Source organism: Vulpes lagopus, chromosome 21, assembly GCF_018345385.1.
Source record: "Vulpes lagopus strain Blue_001 chromosome 21, ASM1834538v1, whole genome shotgun sequence".
NCBI lineage: Eukaryota > Metazoa > Chordata > Mammalia > Carnivora > Canidae > Vulpes > Vulpes lagopus.
In genome coordinates, this window is record NC_054844.1 from 45,663,566 (window position 1) to 45,684,574 (window position 21,009).

Below are 21,009 nucleotides of genomic sequence, written 5' to 3' on the forward strand. Positions count from 1 at the left end.
TCAACATTACTAAAATACTAAGTTTAAGTCCAAAATACAGTTGTGGTATATAGATCCCTGCAATTTCTTTAGGCTTGTTTTCTCTATCCGTATAACAGCATCTGAAGTACTAATTGAACCACATTTTTGAATGGTCAAAAATAAGTGATATCTTTTACTGAGTGCTAAACAGTTTTAATAGCATATATTTAATGAACTATGAGATGTGGATTAAATTTCTCCTACTTTAGGGGTCCCGGATGCTCAACTGTTAAGCATCCAACTCTTGGTTTTGGCTCAGATCATGATCTCAGTGTCCTGAGATCAAGCCCCTCATTGGCTCCAGGCTCAGTGAGGAGTCCACTTCCCTTTCCCCCTGCTCATCCCTACCCCCCTTCCACACACTGTCTCTAAAATAAATAAAATAAAAACTTTAAAAATTTTCCTCCTACTTTATATATGGAAAATCTGAGACACAAAAATGTTATATATTCTGTGCAGTATTCCATTTTGTTTTTGTAAGAAAACCTTTACTGGATTCAGGCTGAATATCTCAAAAACCCTTTTTAAAGCATCAGATATATGAATTCTTCAAATGTATGTCATTATCTAACACCTCTGTGCTATTTGCATACATTTATAACTCAGTCTTCATTCCTTCTGTATATTTTTAGTCTCAATATAATTATTACTTTCTCCTAAAAGTCCTCCCAGAACTCCAAAATTACTTAGAAGCTATATGGTATGCCCCATCATATTTTAATATCCCTTTATGACAACACTAATTATATACAATGTATTAATATTAGAGTTAGGTGTTTGTCTCCCTACTTAAGGACAAGTTTCTCAAACATAAGGATTGAGAGCCTAGCAACATCTGAAATGACAGATACACAAGATATGTTTAATCAACTAACAAATTACGTATAGCAAATTATACTTATAAAAGGCATATTTTATTTAAAGTCATGGTTTCTAGTAGCTAATATACAATTAAAAATGCTATTTAAAGCTTGCGTTACCGACTTGAGAGAGTAAGTTATTGCAGCAGGGTGTTTTCATTAGGGAGAATAAAATGTGAGGGTGAGACTGAGCTGCAGGATTCTTCAAGAGAATGTCCTATATGGCATAAGTAATGAAATAGAAAAACATGGTCAGAAGAAATGAATGAGGGTGCCTGGTGACTCAGTTGGTTGAGTGTCTGCCTTTGGCTCAGGTCATGATCCCAGGGTCCGGGAATCAAGCCCAGCATGGGACTCCTTGCTCAGCAGGGAGCCTGCTTCTCCCTCTCCCTCTGACCCCCACTGCTCCCACTCTCTATCTCAAATAAATAAAATCTTTTTAAAAAAGAAATGAATGAAAGATTTTTTGTTTTTATGACAATGTTGTGATTTGTAGCAATTATCACAATTTTTTTTTTGAAAAATACAACCTTTTTTGTAACATATCCCAGAAGACTTCTTTCACCTGCTGGTTCCTTAGGGTATAAATGAAGGGATTTAGTAAAGGGGCGATTGAGGTATACAGCAAAGCTACACCTTTGGATACAGTCACCCTTTCTTTGGCAGATGGCTTAATATACATAAAGATGCAGCTCCCATATGTCATGGAGACAACAATCATATGGGAAGTACATATGGGAAAAAGCTTTGGTCCTTTGCTGTGCAGAAGGGAATTTCATAATGGTCTTCATGATGCAACTGTAGGAGAGAATCACTAACACCAATGTGACCACAAGTGTCACCACGGCGAAGATGAAAGACATCAATTCTAGGACATGTGTGTCTGTGCAGGATATCTGCAGGATGGGGGAAGTTTCGCACATAAAGTGATCAATCGTTTTGGAAGCACAGAAATCCAGCTTGAGTCCCATGAGCATTGGGGGAAAGATGATTAGGAATCCAGTCAGCCAAGAAGCAAGTACAAGCTGATAGCACACTGGGCTGTTCATAATGATTGGGTAATGCAAGGGTTTGCAGATGGCAACATAGCGGTCATAGGACATAGCAGCCAGAAGGTAAAACTCTGTAACTCCCAGTAAAAGAATAAAAAATAATTGAGCCACACAATTATTATACAAGATGGTTTTTTCTTTAGTCACTATGGTTTTCAAGTATCTGGGAATACATACTGTTGTGAATATGATTTCTAGAAATGAGAAATTACGGAGAAAGAAATACATTGGCATCTTGAGGCGAGGATCCAGCAGGGTGAGGAGGATAATGGTTAAGTTCCCCATCAGGCTCAAGGTGTAATTAAGAAATAAAAACACAAAAATCACAACTTGCAATTGTGGGTCATCTGTCAGTCCTAGGAGAATAAACTCTATTTCCATTGAATGGTTTTTCATCTCTCTTTTATAAGCCTTATCAAATATACATAAGAAAAGAGGACAAAGTCAAACATATACATGAATATAATATACTGTAGTGTAATGTGAATTAACCTATATATACACACATTAACCTATATATATATATAACTATATAAAACCTAAATATATAAAATAAGCCTAAATGTATATAAATTGAATATATAGAAATTAACCTAAATACATATAAACTAAATGAATAGGTACAGCCTGAGTGCCTCAGAGGTTTAGCGCCACCTTCGGCCCAGGGTGTGATCCTGGGGTCCCAGGATCGAGTCCCACATCGGGCTCCCTGCAGGGAGCCTGCTTCTCCCTCTGCCTGTGTCTCTGCCTCTTTCTCTGTCTCTCATGAATGAATAAAATCTTTTTTAAAAATCTAAATGAATATATATACTAATTACATATTTTAACTAAATATATATATATATTAACCTAAATATTTATATATTTACCTAAAGTGGAAAAGGACATATATTCTCTAATTTATTTGTAATTTATCTATTTGTAAATTATTTTTCATCTGAAATTTACAATGATACATAATTACATGCTAAAGATAACTCTAAATTCTTTCCTATCCATTTTTTCTCTTTATAGTAATACTTCTCACAATTTTTTCTCTGGAACTTGAATATTTTCTTTGGCTAATATGCATTTTTACCCATTCTTCCTGAGTCAACTCAACTCTACATGCATAATTTAAATAAAAGAAGATGAATCATTTTTAGTGTAGTTTTCCATCATTTTTATTTCACCTGAGCAAAAGAGACTAAGTTGTTCTGTGTTTTAGAAATTGTATCCGAGTGATTTTCAAAACCAGGATTTAGAGTTATATATGATAATTCCTATGATAGTCAATGACTAAGCAGGATTGACTTCCATTAATTAGATAAAGTGAATTTTTTTCTGCACTAGGAATACACAATTATTATCAACTTTCTTGACTGGCTATGCTATGACATTCAAATGGTTGGTTGTCTTTCAGGATATATAATAAATACAACAAAGGAAAACATGACAAAAACAAACAACATATTTTAATAAAAATATTCTATTTTTTTCAATTAACCTTTTTGAGGTGTATTCCTAATGTATCCACATAATTTGGGTCACTGCTTTTTAATATTCCCCCATATTTTTGTAAAACTATGATTACAGGTACAGAAATTACTGTAGGAAAGTAAAATCTGCCACCCCAAAATGTGTCTCTTTGACATGACGATTAAGTTGATTTTTTTAAGAAATGGAGGTCTCAGAATGTTTTCCTTTTTACCTCCTCAAATGTCTAAAAGAATTTATATAAAAGACTTGCTCCAAAAAGGGAGATATTACCACAAATAATTATGGTTGTTTGTATGCTAATATGAATTGGCAAGATCTAAAATGTGGTGGAGAGGGAGGACCTTAGCAAAGTCTGGTTCTTTTTTTTTTTTTTTTTTTTTTTTATTTATTTATGATAGTCACAGAGAGAGAGAGAGAGAGAGAGAGAGAGAGAGAGGCAGAGACACAGGCAGAGGGAGAAGCAGGCTCCATGCACTGGGAGCCTGACGTGGGACTCGATCCCGGGTCTCCAGGATCGCGCCCTGGGTCAAAGGCAGGCGCCAAACCGCTACGCCACCCAGGGATCCCCGCAAAGTCTGGTTCTTAAAATTCTTCATGTTCATTCTTTCTGTGTGGCCCAGCAAAAAATTGTTTCCCAAACACTTACTCTTTTTCATTTTCCTTTGAATTCTCTTCCTTGTCTTCGAAGTCCCAGACCCCTACATCCTTTGTAGCTCAAAATGGTAGCCTCAAAAAAAGAAAAGAAAAGAAAAAAAATGGTAGCCTCAAATGCCTGACTGCCCAAAATTCTCATAATCTTAAAAAGCTCCCGTCCCATATATATGCAATTAATTTGATATTGTCCTGTTTATGTCTCATGTCAATTTAATTCTTAAACCAGCAAAAAAGAATCTGAATAGTAGAGTAAAATTTTTCCTCTCAAACATTATATTACTCTCTGTCCTTTCTAAATATAAAAATTCTATTTATTTCCATGTTATAGTATTCCATTTTATGTGAAACATGCTAGTCTGTTTCATTATATGCGTTACCTGCAATGTTTTAAAGGAAATAAATTATTAAAGCACTCTGTTATTTTTATTCTTTTGCTTTTGTCTTATTAATATTGCTATCTGTTTCTTAATTTTTTGTTAGGAGAGGAACAAAACTAGGATTCTCCATGCTTAATGTGGTTTTCTGAAACAGATTTTAGGGAATAGCTTACATTTTATTAATGGCAATTGAAGACTTGTAGTCTTCAGCTACTGAGTGGTCACAAACTTTTTTTATAAAAATGTATGTTTATGTTCATCTTAAAACTCCCAACTTTGCTCTATTTCTGACTTGAAAAAGTATGCTCTAGAAGTTATTCATACAATTTTGGTTACCGGGTGGATCTATCAGACTGTTCTAGAACTATGTTATTCCATTTGAGAGAACAGTTGCTCAGCATTTTTTCCACATCACTTAACCAAGGGCAATACATAATTCATACAGAGAATCAGAGAAAAATGAAATTTAGATGCAACTGTATATGAATAAGATAGATTACAATATCTGTTAATACACAGCCAACAAATGACTGTAGCATATAAGTGTAAAAACACTTATAGACCTTAAAAATTGAGAACTCAAATTCAACTCCCTGAATTGTACTTGTGCATTTGATATAACTTCTGATTTTGAAGTCAAGTTAAAATTATAGTTGCCTTACTTCCTTGAACCTATTGTATCTAGTGTTCCCTTAAGTGTGCATGGCAGAGATGTATCTTGACATAATTAATTATGATTTTATTTTCTTATCATCATATTTTATTTTCTGAGCTGGATACTTACTATGAATGATTTTTGTGGGAAGGACCATGTATATACAGACCTTCTGTAAAGAATTTCCACATTCCCTCAGATTCATACTCACTGTGAAGCTCAGAACTCAAGTATTAATAATTTTAATGGACATCCATCTTCTATTCCAGATAAGTTGCATTTTGTGAAAGCTCGTTGTTACAATTGCTGTCATTCAAAACCTCAAAATGAGTAATTATACTTTAAAATAAAATGAAATACATCAACTGAAAAAGACTCGGGGCATAATCTGATGAAAGATAAGCAGCTGTTCCAAGAGAAATTCCATATTGGTCCCTATACACTTATGAAATGCTGCAGTTTTATCACTTTCTACTTACTGTAGATCCAGGGGTTCTACTGAAATAAAGGAAAAGAAAACCTAATCTTTGGGGATCAAAGGTCCAAAAGTACTAATGACTGGAAATAAAAGACACCACTGTAATCCACTTTAAATAAAAGTTGAAGTAAAAGTATCCCAGAGGAGTATAATAAGTTATTTATAATAATTGATGAAATATTTAACAGGATCATCAGCAGTTCACTGTCCTGGGGCAACACCGAAAAATCCCAAACCAGTTTATACAAGCCCAAGACAGTACCTTGCTTCCAATTAGCAAAGAAGCAATTTCAGACATTAATGTAAACCATCTTATACTCTGACACCTGGTAGTGAGTTATATTTACAAGTAACAAGCATAATATTTTATCAGATTAATAAGTTGAGGCTTCAGATGGATGTTTGATGAAATTATTTTGTCCTTCAAGTGAACTGATTTTACCTGTAAAATACATTTTATGTTAATGCCCAAAACTAGAAATGATCCAATATCCACCATCTTGTAAATAGTTTAACAAATTATGGCATATGTATATAATGCAATGAATTAGATATAAAAAATGATTGAGGGGATTCCTGGGTGGCTCAGCAGTTTAGCCCCTGTCTTCAGCCCGGGGCATGATCTTGGAGTCCTGGGATCGAGTCCCACATCGGGCTCCCTGCATGGGGCCTGCTTCTCCCTCTGCCTGTGTCTCTGCCTGTTTGCCCCCACTATTTTTTATATTCCCCAAATGAATGAGACCATATAATGTTTGTCCTTTTCTGATTGACTTATTTCACTCAGCATAATCCCCTCCATTCCATCCACGTCGAAGCAAATGGTGGGTATTTCTCATTTCTAATGGCTGAGGATATTCCACTGTATACATAGACCACAGCTTCTTTATCCATCATCTGTCAATGGACGCCATGACTCCTTCCACAGTGTGGCTATTGTGGACATTGCTGCTATAAACATCGGGGTGCAGGTGTCCGGGCATCTGTATCTTTGGGGTAAATCCCCAGCAGGGCAATTTTTGGGTCATATCTGCCAACACTTTGATTTTGGCCTAGTGAAACTGATTTCAGATTTTAGGATTCCAAAATTGTGAAAGAATTAGTTTTCATTGGTTTCAGCCATCTATTTTGTCATAATTTGTTACAGTATCCACAGAAAATTAATAGATTGTCCAGTAAAATAAATGGCAATATATATAGTTATAGTAAAGAAAAAACAGTAATAAAAATCAAGCCTTGGGAACATAAAGAAGAGCCTTCGTTTCCTAATAGATGGCACTCAGATCCTTCAAAGATCTTCCTGGTAAAAGAATTCTAAAAATTCTGAAACAAATTTAAAAAGAAAATGAAAGGATGAGTGGCTGAGCTGGTGGAAAAGTAAGTAAAATCTACAATGTCTACAAAGGTAAAAAGAGTGAACAAATCCTGAAACAGATCATCATAGGTAAGAGGAAGTGTCGGCCCATGTTTTGGATTTTTCTAGACTTTATACAATTAAGTAACAAAGCAGTTCAGTGTTCATACACAGTGGATAATTTGTGTTGCTTGTAGATATATTGAGCCTGAACCAGGAAAATCCATCTCTCTCAAAACTCGAATAAGAAATATAAATCTTCACCAAAGAAAGAAAAATGTGGACACTTGCCTCCTTGATTGAAAACAAGTGCAAGAAAAACAAAACAAAACAAAACAAAGAAAACTTTCTTTAGGATTTTTTTTTTAATTTAAAAAAGGATGTCAGAAAACCAGAGAGGCTGAATTTCATGAGTTCTTACAAACAGAGGGGCTCAAAGCCTGGAATTTTAAAAATCAGTGGCTCATTGGTGGGCCTGGGAGGCAATAGAAAGCTGAACCCCTGTCCTTTAAAAAAAGCACAACAATCAGCCCTGCAGAGAAACAGCAGTTTGAAAAACACCTGGGGTGGGGTGGAGCTAGAATGGCAGAGAAGTAGGGGGATCTGGGCTTTCCTCATCCCTGGAACACAGCTGTATTGATCACTTGAAATACCCAGGAAATGGATCTGAGGGTTGGAAGAAAGATTTCCATGGTTGGAGGGAGACAGTGCGGCAGGTGGAGGTGTGTGGAAGTGAGTTAGGGGAGAGAGCTGCCCTGCTTCACAGGGGAGAGAACCCTTTGCACAGGGAAAGAGAAGGGAAAGAGAGGTTGAGAGAGGAGGTGTAGGGTTCACAAAAAAAGAAAACCTATTGAACCACAGACTGGGGAGTTGGGGGAGCTGAGTGGCACAGGTTTTTTATGGTCAAACTCTGAGCTTTGAGAAGTGTGATACTTTCCCCAGAATGGAGCTGTAGTGAGTGCTCCTGGTAAGAAGGAAGACTTTGGATGGGGAGCAGGCACAAAGTGGTGTAGGGTTCTCATGGGGCGCACTGGGAGAGATTGTTCCCCTTCCTGGATTACACAGGGAAGAGGATATATACCGTCTCCAAGGACAAAAGACACTGTAGGCATCAACAAATGGCCTTTCATCTGCAAGGGACAGAGGCCTGTGCAGAAAGGGGATAACCTGGCTACTGCTATTTGAGGTGCCACAGCATAGAATGTGCCCACTTCAAGGGCAGGAGACTGGTTTTCTGGGACAAAGAACACTAGTCAGAGTGCAGGGAGCCTCTAATCCAGAGAAGGGATTATCCAAGTGGTGGTGGCTCCTTTATGAGTTGGAGCTTTGAATCCCAGCCTCACCAGAGATAAATGCAAGATACCTGGCACTGGCCCCTTGATGGCCCTGGCTCCAGTGAGGGCTTCCTGAACAGAGGGGGGGGTGTCACCATTTTACCCAGGCTGCAAACACTGTTGGACATCAAAGGGCAACACAGGGGCCCCCAATGGAGGTAGAAGCCACTGACATCAACCCCCGCCCCCTAATGCTAGGCAACTGCTTTTTCTTTACTGGGGCAGGTGACTCAGAGCCAACTCAGCTACCCTTTCCCCCAGAAGAGCACACAGACAGGACTCTACATGAAACAAGTTTACTGAGAATACAGTGCCCCACAGTATCCCCTTCGGTTCTGGTAGAAATAGAACCTGGTGGCATTTTTTTTCTTTTGTCTTACTCTTTTTTTTTTTCCTTTTCCTTTGGAATTGGGATTACTGTTTTCTGTTTGTTAGTTTGTTTTTAAATTTCCTTTTCTCTCTTCTCTTTTATTCTTTTTATTTTTTGAATCAGGATTCTTTTTTCTTTTCTTTTTCTTTGAAATCAGGCTATAGTTTTTTGATTGTTTGTTTTTGTGCTGTGTTGTCGTTCCCTTTCCTTTTCTTTTTGGAGCAGGCTTCGCCCACCTACTCCTTTTTTTTCTTTTTCTTTCTTTCCTTTTTTTTTTCCCAGGCATTTTTTAACAAACAAATCAAAGCATACCTCAATAAAGGTCCCGAAACTCCTCACTGCCACCAAGGAGGAACTCTACAGAGGATGGACCTGTGGGAAAGAGCTGCCAAAACACAAAAGCAGAATTCACACGGCATACACCAAAAACACTTCCTTAAGTGCCAGGCCCTGGACACTGTATGACTTTAAAATTTAGTACTACTCTGAGGTGCAAGAAACATAACAACCTTTCATAACATACAAAAGATAAAAACTTAGCCAACATGACAAGATGGAGGAATTTGCCCCAAAAGAAAGGTCAGGAAGACATCATAGCCAGGGACTTGTTCAAAGTAGATATAAGCAATATATCTGAAGAAAAACTTAGAACAGTCCTTAGACTACTAGCTGGACTTGAATAAAACATAGAAGATACCAGGATAACCCTTGCCTTAGAGGAAAAGACCCCAAAACTGGTCAGGCTGAAATAAAAAATGTTAAAGCAGAGATAAAAACCTGATGAGATAGAATTACTATGAGGATTGAAGAAGCAGAGGAGAACATAAGTGATATAAAAGATAAAATTATGGAAAATAATGAAGCTGAAACTAAGAGGCAAATAAAACCATTAAACCATAAAGGTAGACTTAGATAATTAAATGATTCCATAAAGTGAAATAATATCTATAGCATAGGAGTCCCAGAAGAAGAAGATGGAAAAGGAGGGGCAGAAGGTTTATTGGAACAAATTGCAGCTGGGAACTTCACTAATCTAGGGAAGGAAACAGGTATTCAAGTCAAAGAGGCACAGAGAACTCCCCTCAAAATCAATAAGAACAGACCAACAGGGATCCCTGGGTGGCGCAGCGGTTTGGCGCCTGCCTTTGGCCCAGGGCACGATCCTGGAGACCCAGGATCGAATCCCACATCAGGCTCCCGGTGCATGGAGCCTGCTTCTCCCTCTGCCTGTGTCTCTGCCTCTCTCTCTCTCTCTCTCTCTGTGACTATCATACATAAAATAAAAAAAAATAAAGAAAGAAAGAAAGAAAGAAAGAAAGAAAGAAAGAAAGAAAGAAAGAACAGACCAACACCATTACATTTCATACTGAAACTTGCAAAATACAAAGATAAAGAGGGAATTCTGAAAGCAGTGTGGGAGAAAAGGTCCTTAACCTACAAGGGTAGATATATAAGGCTGGCAGCAGACTTGTCCACTGAGAACTGGAAGGCCAGAAGGAGAGGCATGATATATACAATGTGCTAAATGGAAAAAATATGCAGCCAAGAATGCGTTATCCAGGAAGGCTGTCATTCACAATAGAAGGAGAGATAAGAGTTTCCAAGACAAACAAAGACTAAAGGAGTTCGTGATCACCAAACCAGCCCTGCAAGAAATATTAAAGGGGAGCCTTTGAGCAGAAACAGAGACCAAAAGTAACAAAGACTAGAAAAGGACAGAGACAATCTCCAGGAACAGTGACTTTAAGGTGATACAAAGGCACTAAATTAATATCTTTCAATAATTACTCTGGCTGTAAATGGACTAAAGGCTCTTATCAAAAGTCATAGGATATCAAAATGAATAAAAAAAAAACAAGACCCATTGATACGCTATTTACAAGAACCATGCCTGTGGCATATGGGAGGAAGTGTTATTTACCAATCTGAGAGCATATCCTGGAGGGACAGAGACCCCTGGGAGACTCTCCAGGAGCAAAGGAGCTGACAGGCAACATTTCTCTCCCCACTCCCAGCATAAACACAGAGCCATCTGCAGGCAGTGGCAACATTCATTACCCAACTCACTTACACTATGGCCACCCTGCCCATCCTTCCATCTTCAGCAGATCTGCTATTTTCAGTAACAGTTGCCTCAGTCCTGGTGCTGCAAATGCCCTCCCCCAGACTACTAGTGAAAATCCTGCCAACACTGCATCTCTGGACCTGTGCATTGTGCAGGGCCTCAGTCCCAGTGGTATTGGTGGCTCCCTTCCCACGAACACTTAAATACATCTTGTTAAAACTGCACAACCCACCATCACCAACCCATTCCTGGTGGTGAGTATACATCCTCTCTCACTACTATGCAAACTTTAAAGGCATTGTGTGCCCCATTACCTCCCCCCCACCAATATGTTCTTAGCCAGAGCCCATTCAAACCAGGCAAAAGCCTGGCACTGTGCAAGGAACCCTGTGAAGGGCCAGCATCACTCCAAAGTGCCTGGGCTGAGGGGGAGATAACAACTGCAGCCCTAGCAGTGGGCTGGGGGACGACAGTTGGACCCACCCACCTTGAAAGCTTCTCAAGGGACAACACAGGGAAAGCACCCTGCACTTTGGTGCTACTGCATCTTTGGCAAACACCTGGTCCACCTAAACTCAGCCCAAGGCAGCCCCAGATTGATCCACTAACACCACAATGACACAACACTGCTCACAAGAGGCAAGGAGCACTACTGTAGATGACTGTAATGAAGGAAAAAGTGGCTAACACACAACAGCAAGGCACATGGAGCACACAGAGGAGACACTCCTGCAATGCCTGGTTCTGGTGAACAGGGAACACTCCACTGCAGGGCAATGCAGGGACTCTTCTTCATAAAGCTATTACTTTCAAAAACTGGAGAAGTAGCTGACTTTCCTAATATGAAGAAACAGACACAGTGTTAGAAAAAAAGGAGAATGAGGCATATATCCTAAATGAAAGCCAGAAAAAAACCACAGCAAAAGATCTAAGTGAAATGGAGATAAATAATATGCCTGATAGAAAAGTTAGTTATGATCATAAACATACTCACTGGACTTGAGAAAAAAGTGGAGGACCTCGGTAAGACCTTTAACAAAAAGATAAAAGGAAGCAATCAGAGATAAAGGACACAATAAGTGAAATTTTAAAATACTACATGGAATAAAGAGCCACTGAGAGGAAGCACAAGAAATTAGCAACCTGAAGGATAGAGTAATGGAAAGTAATCAAGCTGAGCAGATGAGAGGAGAAAAAATATGCAAAATGAAAACAGACTTAAAGAACTCAAAGACTCCATTAAGTGTAATTTCATTCACATTATAGAAATCTGAGAAGAGAGAAAAGATGGCAGAAAATTCAATTGAATAATTAATAGCTGAACATTTTCTGAATCTGAGGCAGGAAACAGAAATCCAGATCCAAGAGGCACGGAGATGCCCAACCAAATCAACCAAGGCGGTCCACACCAAGACGCATAATTATTAAAATGGCAATAAGTATTGATAAAGAGAATTTTAAAAGCAGCAAGAGAAAGAAGACAGTTACATACAGAAGAACTCCTATGAGGCTTTTAGCTGTTCATTCAGCAGAAATTTTGTAAGCCAGAAGAAAGTGCCATCACATATTCAAAGAGCTAAAAGAAGAAAAAAAAAAAACCTATAGCCCCAAATACTCTATACATGAAGGCTCACACTTAGAATAGAAAAGAGACAGTTTCAAAGATAAACAAAAGTTAAAGGATTTCATGACAACTAAAGCAGCCCTACAAGAAATTTTAAAGGAGGACTCTAGTGGAAGGAAAAATCTTAGGTAGGAGGAAAATAGTAGGAAGGACAAAAGAGGTAAAAAATGGTATACTTGGGATTCATAAATGGAGTTTGAGGAACTCATAAATGAAAGAATGTAAAGTATGACACCATATATCTAAATGCATTAAGAGGGATGGAGGGAAAGGCATTAAGAATGGGTTCAAATTTGGGGATCCCTGGGTGGCTCAGTGGTTCGGCGCCTGCCTTTGGCCAAGGGTGTGATCCTGGAGTCCCGGGATCGAGTCCCACGTCGGGCTCCCTGCATGGATCCTGCTTCTCCCTCTGCCTGTGTCTCTGCCTCTCCCTCTGTGTGTGTGTGTGTGTGTGTGTGTGTGTCTAATAAATATATAAATAAAATCTTTTAAAAAAAAGTACTCTTCCAAATTAGTACTTGAAAAATAAGAAAATATGCCAAAGACCAGAAAAATATGTCTACCAGATAAGTAAATGTCATGAATATACTGAATGCAATGTAGTACCCTGGATTAGAGCTTGTAAAAGGGAAATAAAATTAATGATAAAACTAATGGAATACAAATAAATTGGGATATTAATTAAGAGTCTTGCTTGTTTGGTGGTATCTTCATTTTGACAATAGAATACTGATAATACAAGATATTGACATTAGCAGAAACTGGGTAAATTTTTCTCAAATAAAAGGGCTTGTTGAAAACAAGTAGCCTTCTCTAAAACATTAGCAAAAACTCCTTATGTCATCAGAGAGTAAAAATAACAGCAGTACAAAGCCACAGGTAACTGATTTAGAATTCAGGAAAAAATTCCTGCTGTCTCCGAGTCTCTGCAGTCAAATATTTGACATTTATGATTTGCCAAAATGGAGGAACCCGAATCAAAACTTAGGCTTTTATTTGCGACCACTGAAATCTTACTTCTAAGAATAAACACAACTTATCATTTGTCAAAAAGCATGGAATACAGAGTTGTATAATCTCATTCCTTGTTTTGTCCAAGGTTGTCCATCTTTAATACATACCAGAATAAACTGAATTCATTGATTAATTACATTTATGTAATAAATTTATTTGAATAAATTAAATAGATAAAAATTTTAAATGAAGTAAGTTAAATCCCATTTCTAGGAATAAATCATCATCCAAAATCATTGGCATTTGCAGTTTTGCATATATGATAAAAACTGCAGAAAGGTCTAAAGAGTAAAAAATCATGAAAATAATAAAAATACAGAGACCTGAATGCATGGTCAGTGAAATATTTAGAATTAACAATTTTTATTAGATCTATAAAATTAACAATTTAAAAATAATTGGTATTAAGAGTTCAAGAAATATTTGCCCAACAATCTGAAGCAAAAAAATGGGGATCATGGACTGAAAAATTGATAGGAGGAAATACCCAGAATCACTGTTACAAAAAAGTGCATGGAACCTACATTCTTCACTATGGAATATAGTTATGTCAGAGGAAACAAGTTTTGATAATACTATAGATTTCACAGGGTATGAGGAAGACAAATATTACAGTTCTTTAACAAAAATAACTGTATTTTTGTCTTATTTAAATTGTTCAGACTAGGATGTTGAAACTCTCCCATGAGGTCACTGTGTTTCTAAGCTGATATGACTTGCAATGATGTCACAAACCTAGGTGTGTTCTGTGCTCTCTCTTGTTGATCAGCCAGTGTATTCCTAGTGTGATTGCTCATACTCATGGCTTCAAATGGTTTGCCCTCCCATGTGTGGATATCACAACGAGAGAGGGTGGAGAGGACGAGGAGGGCAAACCCCTTTTATCAAAGAAAAAACAAAGGAAATTTCACATCATTTTCGTTTACATTTTTTGGACATAATTTGTACACTTGGTCACAAGTTGCAAGGAAGACTAGCCATGGACATAGATAAATATTCCATTAATACAAAGTGAAGAATACTTGGGTATTTTATTTTTTTAATATAAATTTATTTTTTATTGGTGTTTAATTTGCCAACATACAGAATAACACCCAGTGCTCATCCTGTCAAGTACCCCCTCAGTGCCCGTCACCCATTCACCCCCACCCCCTGCTCTCCCCCCCTTCCACCACCCCTATTTCATTTCCCAGAGTTAGGAGTCTTTATGTTTTGTCTACTTGGGTATTTTAAATGTCAGTTTAAGATCACTGAATCATATCACAAAGACTATTTGGGGTAAAGACAGCTTTCAGAAAAGAAACTGAGGATATGTAGGAAATGCATCAACTAAATCTTTTTATTTCTGTCTTTAAATCCTTATCTATGTATCTGGGACTCAAGGATTTTTTAAATGTGTGTGAAATAATTAATTAATTAAAATGACTGTGCAGAAGAGCAGATTATGGAAATCTATACTGAATTCACAGTAAATAGTAGGGGTTTTTAAACATATTTTTTCATTTAAAAATTTTTAGTTCCTGGGGAGAATTCTTACATAACCTATAAGTTTGTGTCCATTGAGGAATAAATTTCTTTGAAACCATATCATTCTGAGAAATCTTTGTAATCTTTATATAGTTTCTTCAGGACAAAATAGAATAAGTACCCCACGGAGTCAAGTGTTGGGCACGTTATATGGCCCATTTTATATGGTGCTGAGTAATACATAGAAAAGTATTCAAAACACAAATAAGTATGCTATAGTAATGAGGAAGTTTAACACATTAGATTAGAGCAGAAATAAATAAAATAGAACCTTAAAAAAAAACAGGAAAAAAAAGGAGCTAGTTGGGTTTTTTTTTTAAGATTTATGCATTTTGTAAACTGTTAGCCAGACTCATTTAAAAAAAAAAAGGACTCAAATAAATCACAAATGATAGAGGAGAAATAACAACTGACAACACAGAAACACAAGATTTATAAAAGATTATGAAAAAATTCTATGCCCCAAAATTGTGCAACCTAAATGAAATGAAATGAATAAATATCTCAACACATAAAAGCTACAAAAACTGAAACAGGAAGAAAGAAAATTTGAACAGAACAATTATAAGCAATGAACTGAATCAATAATTTTAAAAATTCCAACACACAAAAGTCCAGAACCAGACGGCTTCACAGGTGAATTCTACCAAACATTCTAAAGAATAGTTAAGACCTATTCTTCTCAACCTTTTCCAAGACATAGAAGAGGAAGGAAAGCATTACTTTGATACAAACACCAGATGAAGACACCACAAAAGAGAAAACTACAGGCCAATATCCCTGATGAACATAGATGCAAAAACCCTTAACACATTATTGAAAAACTATAATATCCATTTCATGATAAAACGCTCAACAAAATAGATGTAGAAGGAACATACCTCAACAAAATAAATGCCATATTCTCAACAGCTAATATCATACTCAATGGGGAAATAATGAGCTCTTCCCCTAAGGTCAATAACAAGACAAGGAAGTTCCCTCTCACCAGTTCTATTCTACATAGTATTAGATGTATTAGCCACAGCAATCAGACAAGAAAAAGGAATAAATGCCATGTAAATTTATAAAAAAGAAGTAAAATTCACCATTTGCAAAAGACATGATACTATATAGAGAAAATCCTAAAAACTTCACCAAAAAGTGACAACTGATCAATGAATTCATTAAGATCACAGGATACAAAATCAATGCACAGAAATCTGTTGTATTTCTATACATCAATAATGAAGCAACAGAAAGAGAAATTAAGAAAACAATCCCATTCATGACCACACTGAAAACAATAAAATATCTAGGAACAAACTTAACCAAGACGGTGAAAGACCTGTACTCTGAAAACTACAAAAGACTGATGAAAGAAATTGAAGATGATACAAACAAATGGCAAGATATTCCATGCTCCTGGGTGGGGAGAACAAATATTGGTAAAATGTCTATACTACCCAAAGCAACCTACACATTTAATTCAATCTCTATCAAAATACTAACAGTATTTTTCAAAAAAACTAAGAAACCCCAAAACCCTAAATTTGTATGTAACCACAAAAACACTGAATAGCTAAAGCTAGTAGCAAAATTAGAGTTATCACAATTCCAGACTTAAAATTACAATATTAATTGTAAAATATTATAAATATTATAATTGTAATAAATATTATATTATTATATATTGAAATATTATATTAATATATTACAAAATTTTAGTCATCAAAACAGTATGGTACTGGCAGTAAAGTAGACACACAGATCAATGGAACAGAATAAAAAGCCCAGAAACAAACCATGATTCAATTACTCTTTGACAAAGGAGACAAAAACAGGCAGTGGGAAGATCATCTTTTCCACCAGTGGGGTTGGGAAAACTTGAAAGCTACATGCAAAAGAATGACACTGGATCACTTTCTTACTCCGTACCTAAAAATAAACTCAAAGTGGATTAAAGACCTAACTGTGACACCTGAAACCATAAAAATCCTAGAAAAGAGCACTGGAATTAATTTCTCTGACTTTGGCTATGGCAGCATTTTTCTTAAGATTTTATTTATTTATTTGAGAGAGAGCACAAGCAAGGGGAGCGACGGAGGGAGAGGGAGAAGCAGACTCTCCTCTGAGCAGGGAGCCTGATGCAGGACTCAGTCCCAGGACCCCAGGATCATAACTCAAGCCAAAGGCAGACGCTTAACTGAGCCACCCGGGCATCCCAACTATAGCAAAATTTTTCCTGAGGCAAGGATACAAAGGCAAAAATACATTATTGGAACCTCATCAAAATAAAAAGCTTCTGCATAGAATATTCTTGTTATAAATACGTACCACTATATTGAATGGCAGACGGAGCATCCAATGGTGCTGGTGTAAAATATATTCATGGTGTATTTGTTCATTTCTTTCTTTATATTTTCTATTGTTTCAAAATTTAAAAAAATAGCAAAACATTTAAGTACTTCAGTACACCTTCAATTTCAGGTATTTGGTCCCCAGCTAATGAAATCTTGACATTGACTAAGGAAGCAAAAGAAAAGTTTCCTTTTGGGGTAAACCCTCTTAAAGCTACATATGGTCAAACTAACTCAGGGCAGTGGAATATCTGAAATTCGTGTTGGCATTAAGTGTAGGGTTTAAGTTATCTCTAGTTCTCTTTTGGGAGAATATCTGTTTTGTTTTGTAGTTAAAGAAATTCAGCTTTTTGCTGAAAGTGATTCACAGTACTTTTAATTTCCTTCCTTCCTTGTTTGTTTGTTTGTTTGTTTTGGTTGTTGTTTTACCTTTTACACAAATAATATTATTCCTGACACTAGTCTCCAGGGGCATTTCTTTTTCTTTCCTTTTCTTCTGTTTTAATTAATCCCTTGTGTCTCTTACGAACAAAATGATAAAACTCTGCATTTTGCTAGTGCACAATTTGAAGCAAGAATTCATTGTTAAAAACGTTGGGTTCTGTTTATATGCAGGATTTCCCCTTTACAGCATGACATTTTCATGTAAAATTTTTATGGAGATACTTTTCTTCATTTTAATATATAAGAAAAGAAGACAGAAAATAAATTTTACCTGGCCTGAGAGAGGAATCCAATTATTTGTAATAACTGGGTCCCGTCATTTTAATGGGTGTAAGTGGAAGTGAAAGTTATAAACAGATGCATAAATTTCCAGAATGCATATCTGTTTTTATTTTATTTTATTTATTTATTTATTTTTCATATCTGGTTTTAGAATACTTCTGGAGAAAAGCTTTGCAATTAACTTTCCTCTTAAATGATTGATTTTTTTACAATACTATAAGAGAGAGAATATTCATCATTTCTTTTTGGCCCCTGTTTCTTCCATATCCCCGTAGTGGGAAAATTATATCAATGTACCCAGATAGGGTAAGTCACTTATAGTATACACCTAGGTCATAAATGAGAGCATTCCCGCAAGTAAGAGTCAGGTAATATCCACTGACTTTTGAACTGTCATATATTCTTCCATTTTTATGTAGATGCAACAGTCAAAATTTCATGATTAAATGTAACTGATAAGAGATGACTGATGTATTTGAAATCAAAGAAAAATAATAACAGAGTGAAATGAGATATAGGAACAATGGGAAATTACTGCATAGGGACAAAATAATGATATATATCAGAATATTTCAATCATAGAGAAAATATGTAACTGCCATGATTTGTATATTTCACAATTTTTTAATTGTTTTAATGAGCTAAGTAGTTCTGTATCAATATTGCAAGTTGACATTGGTACTAATTTTCAAGATGTTACCAGAATTTTTTCAGTAATTCTTAAGCTATTTGTCGTGAGGCTTTTTCCACAGTTTGGCTATTGTGAACATTACTGTGATAAACATTGGGAACAAGGGGTGGTGGAAAGGGAGGTGGGCGGGGGGTGGGGGGACTGGGTGACGGGCACTGAGGGGGGCACTTGACGGGATGAGCACTGGGTGATATGCTATATGTTGGAAATTGAACTCCAATAAAAAAAAAAGAAACAAGTTCTTAAAGTTTTATATTTGCAAAAAAAAAAGTCTTAAGCTATTCATAGAAAATACATTTTAAAGTCAAGCTATTTTCTGTCTATTTAGAACATAACATTGAAACAGAATTCAACTCTTTTAGAAATGATCAGCTAAAGTTTACATTATCTTTCAGGTTCAAAAAGGGACAAGAAAAAAATTTAATAGTGTCGTTATCATACCTGTCACTTCAATGGAACCAGCACTCAGAGGCGCCTAGGTTAACCTGTGTTAGAATTTTAAAGATTATCTGTCTTATTAAATTGGATCAACCTTTTAAACTTGCTTAAATTTCTGATTACATATTTTTTTTTCTGTAGCTTTTAAAAAATCCTCTTGTTTCCACTTCTGGAGTTGTTCTCCAATGCCGATTTCATAAGACTCAAGTCTAAAATGAGGAATCAGTCAACAAAGATCGAGTTCATTCTCCTGGGACTGACCGATGACCCACAACTGCAAATTGTGATTTTTACGTTTCTCTTCCTCAACTATGTGCTGAGCATGACCGGAAACTTAACCATCATCCTTCTCACCCTGCTACATCCCAGCCTCAAGACTCCCATGTATTTTTTCCTCCGAAATTTCTCCTTTATGGAAGCTTCACTGACAACAGTCTGCATTCCCAGATTCCTGATAAGCCTCATGACTAAAAACAAAGTCATTTCCTACGATTGTTGTGCATCTCAGTTATTCTTTTTCCTCCAATTAGAAATTGCAGAATTTTACCTGCTGGCTGCCATGTCCTTTGACCGTTATGTAGCAATCTGCAAACCCCTCCATTACCTGATCATCATGAACAACAAAGTGTGCTACCAACTCCTGTTCAGCTCATGGGCCGTGGGCTTTCTGCTGTCGTTTTCACCATTGGCTGTGGGCCTCACACTGGATTTCTGTGCTTCCAGAGTAATCGATCATTTCATGTGTGACATTTCCCCTGTGCTGCAGCTTTCCTGCACTGACACTCGTTTCTTGGAATTGCTTTCGTTTGTCTTATCTCTTGTAACACTTCTGGTCACGTTGCTGTTACTGATTCTTTCTTACACATACATTATCAAGACCATTCTCAAGATCCCCTCTGCTCAGAAAAGAACCAAGGCTTTTTCTACTTGTTCTTCTCATATGATTGTGGTCTTCCTTACATATGGTAGCTGCATTTTTAATTACCTAAAGCCAACAGCGAAGGAAAGGGTGACTTTGTCCAAAGGTGTAAGTGTTATTTATACCTCGGTTGCCCCTTTATTAAACCCTTTCATTTACAGTCTCAGAAACCAACAAGTCAAACAAGCCTTCAAGGACGCACGCCAAAAGATTTTCTCTTTTTCCAAAAAATGAAGAGAAATTTCAAGTTTCAAATCTTGGAGGAAAAAATAAACAAAAAATTTGACTTTATTTATAAATTTACTTAATCTATCCTTCAATTAGTTCACCTCATAATAATTATTCACCTCATAATGTTTTATTTATTTTATTTTTTAAAAGATTTTCTCCATTTATTCATGAGAAACAGAGAGAGTGAGGCAGAGACACAGACAGAGGGAGAAGCAGGCTCCATGCAGGGAGCCCAATGTGGGACTTGATCCCGGGTCTCCAGGATCACTCCCTCGGCTGAAGGCAGGCGCCCAACTGCTGAGCCACCCAGGCGTCCCACTTCATAATATTTTAACTGAATCTTTCAGCACTATGCATCTTTTCCCTTCCACTTCTCTTTATGATCAGCATTCCTTTCTGTACTACGGTAGGATTCTTCTATTAAGTCATCAACACAAAGGTGAAATTTCATTTGCTCTACAACATATGATACTGACCTCCTCAAAAAACCCTGTTTTAATTAGATATTCATCATAAGAAATTTAATGAATTATACAGACATCAATATAACAGCATGGACTACTGTGGGGAATCTAGGAAGTTCTTCAAATGTCTCTCAAAATGTTTTCAACAAGACAAGCTTTGAAGTCATAAAGCTCAGATGTTCTAAAATGTGGCAAGACTTTATCTATTAGAGCCTTAGATCTGGAAACTTGGAGTGAATAAGAATCACACACCTGGTTGGCTTATTTAAAAACAAAGTCAGTGTTCTCATTTCAAAAATGTCTTTTCAATTTACCTGTAGTACAATGTAGAAAAATGAAC

The 21,009-nt window shown here is 36.6% G+C and overlaps 2 protein-coding genes across 2 annotated transcripts; one reads left to right on the top strand and one right to left on the bottom strand.

The window, feature by feature from the left end:
* Window positions 1-1,383: 1,383 nt before the first annotated feature.
* Window positions 1,384-2,329, bottom strand: LOC121480167 (olfactory receptor 6C6-like). The gene is given in 2 exon segments (XM_041736500.1): window positions 1,384-1,617; window positions 1,619-2,329. Coding segments are annotated over 2 exon segments (945 nt in total).
* A 16,940-nt stretch (window positions 2,330-19,269) lies between these two features.
* On the top strand, window positions 19,270-20,208 carry LOC121480168 (olfactory receptor 6C6-like). Its single transcript, XM_041736501.1, has one exon. The coding sequence runs from the start codon at window positions 19,270-19,272 to the stop codon at window positions 20,206-20,208; it is 939 nt and encodes a 312-aa protein (XP_041592435.1).
* The last annotated feature ends 801 nt before the right edge of the window (window positions 20,209-21,009 follow it).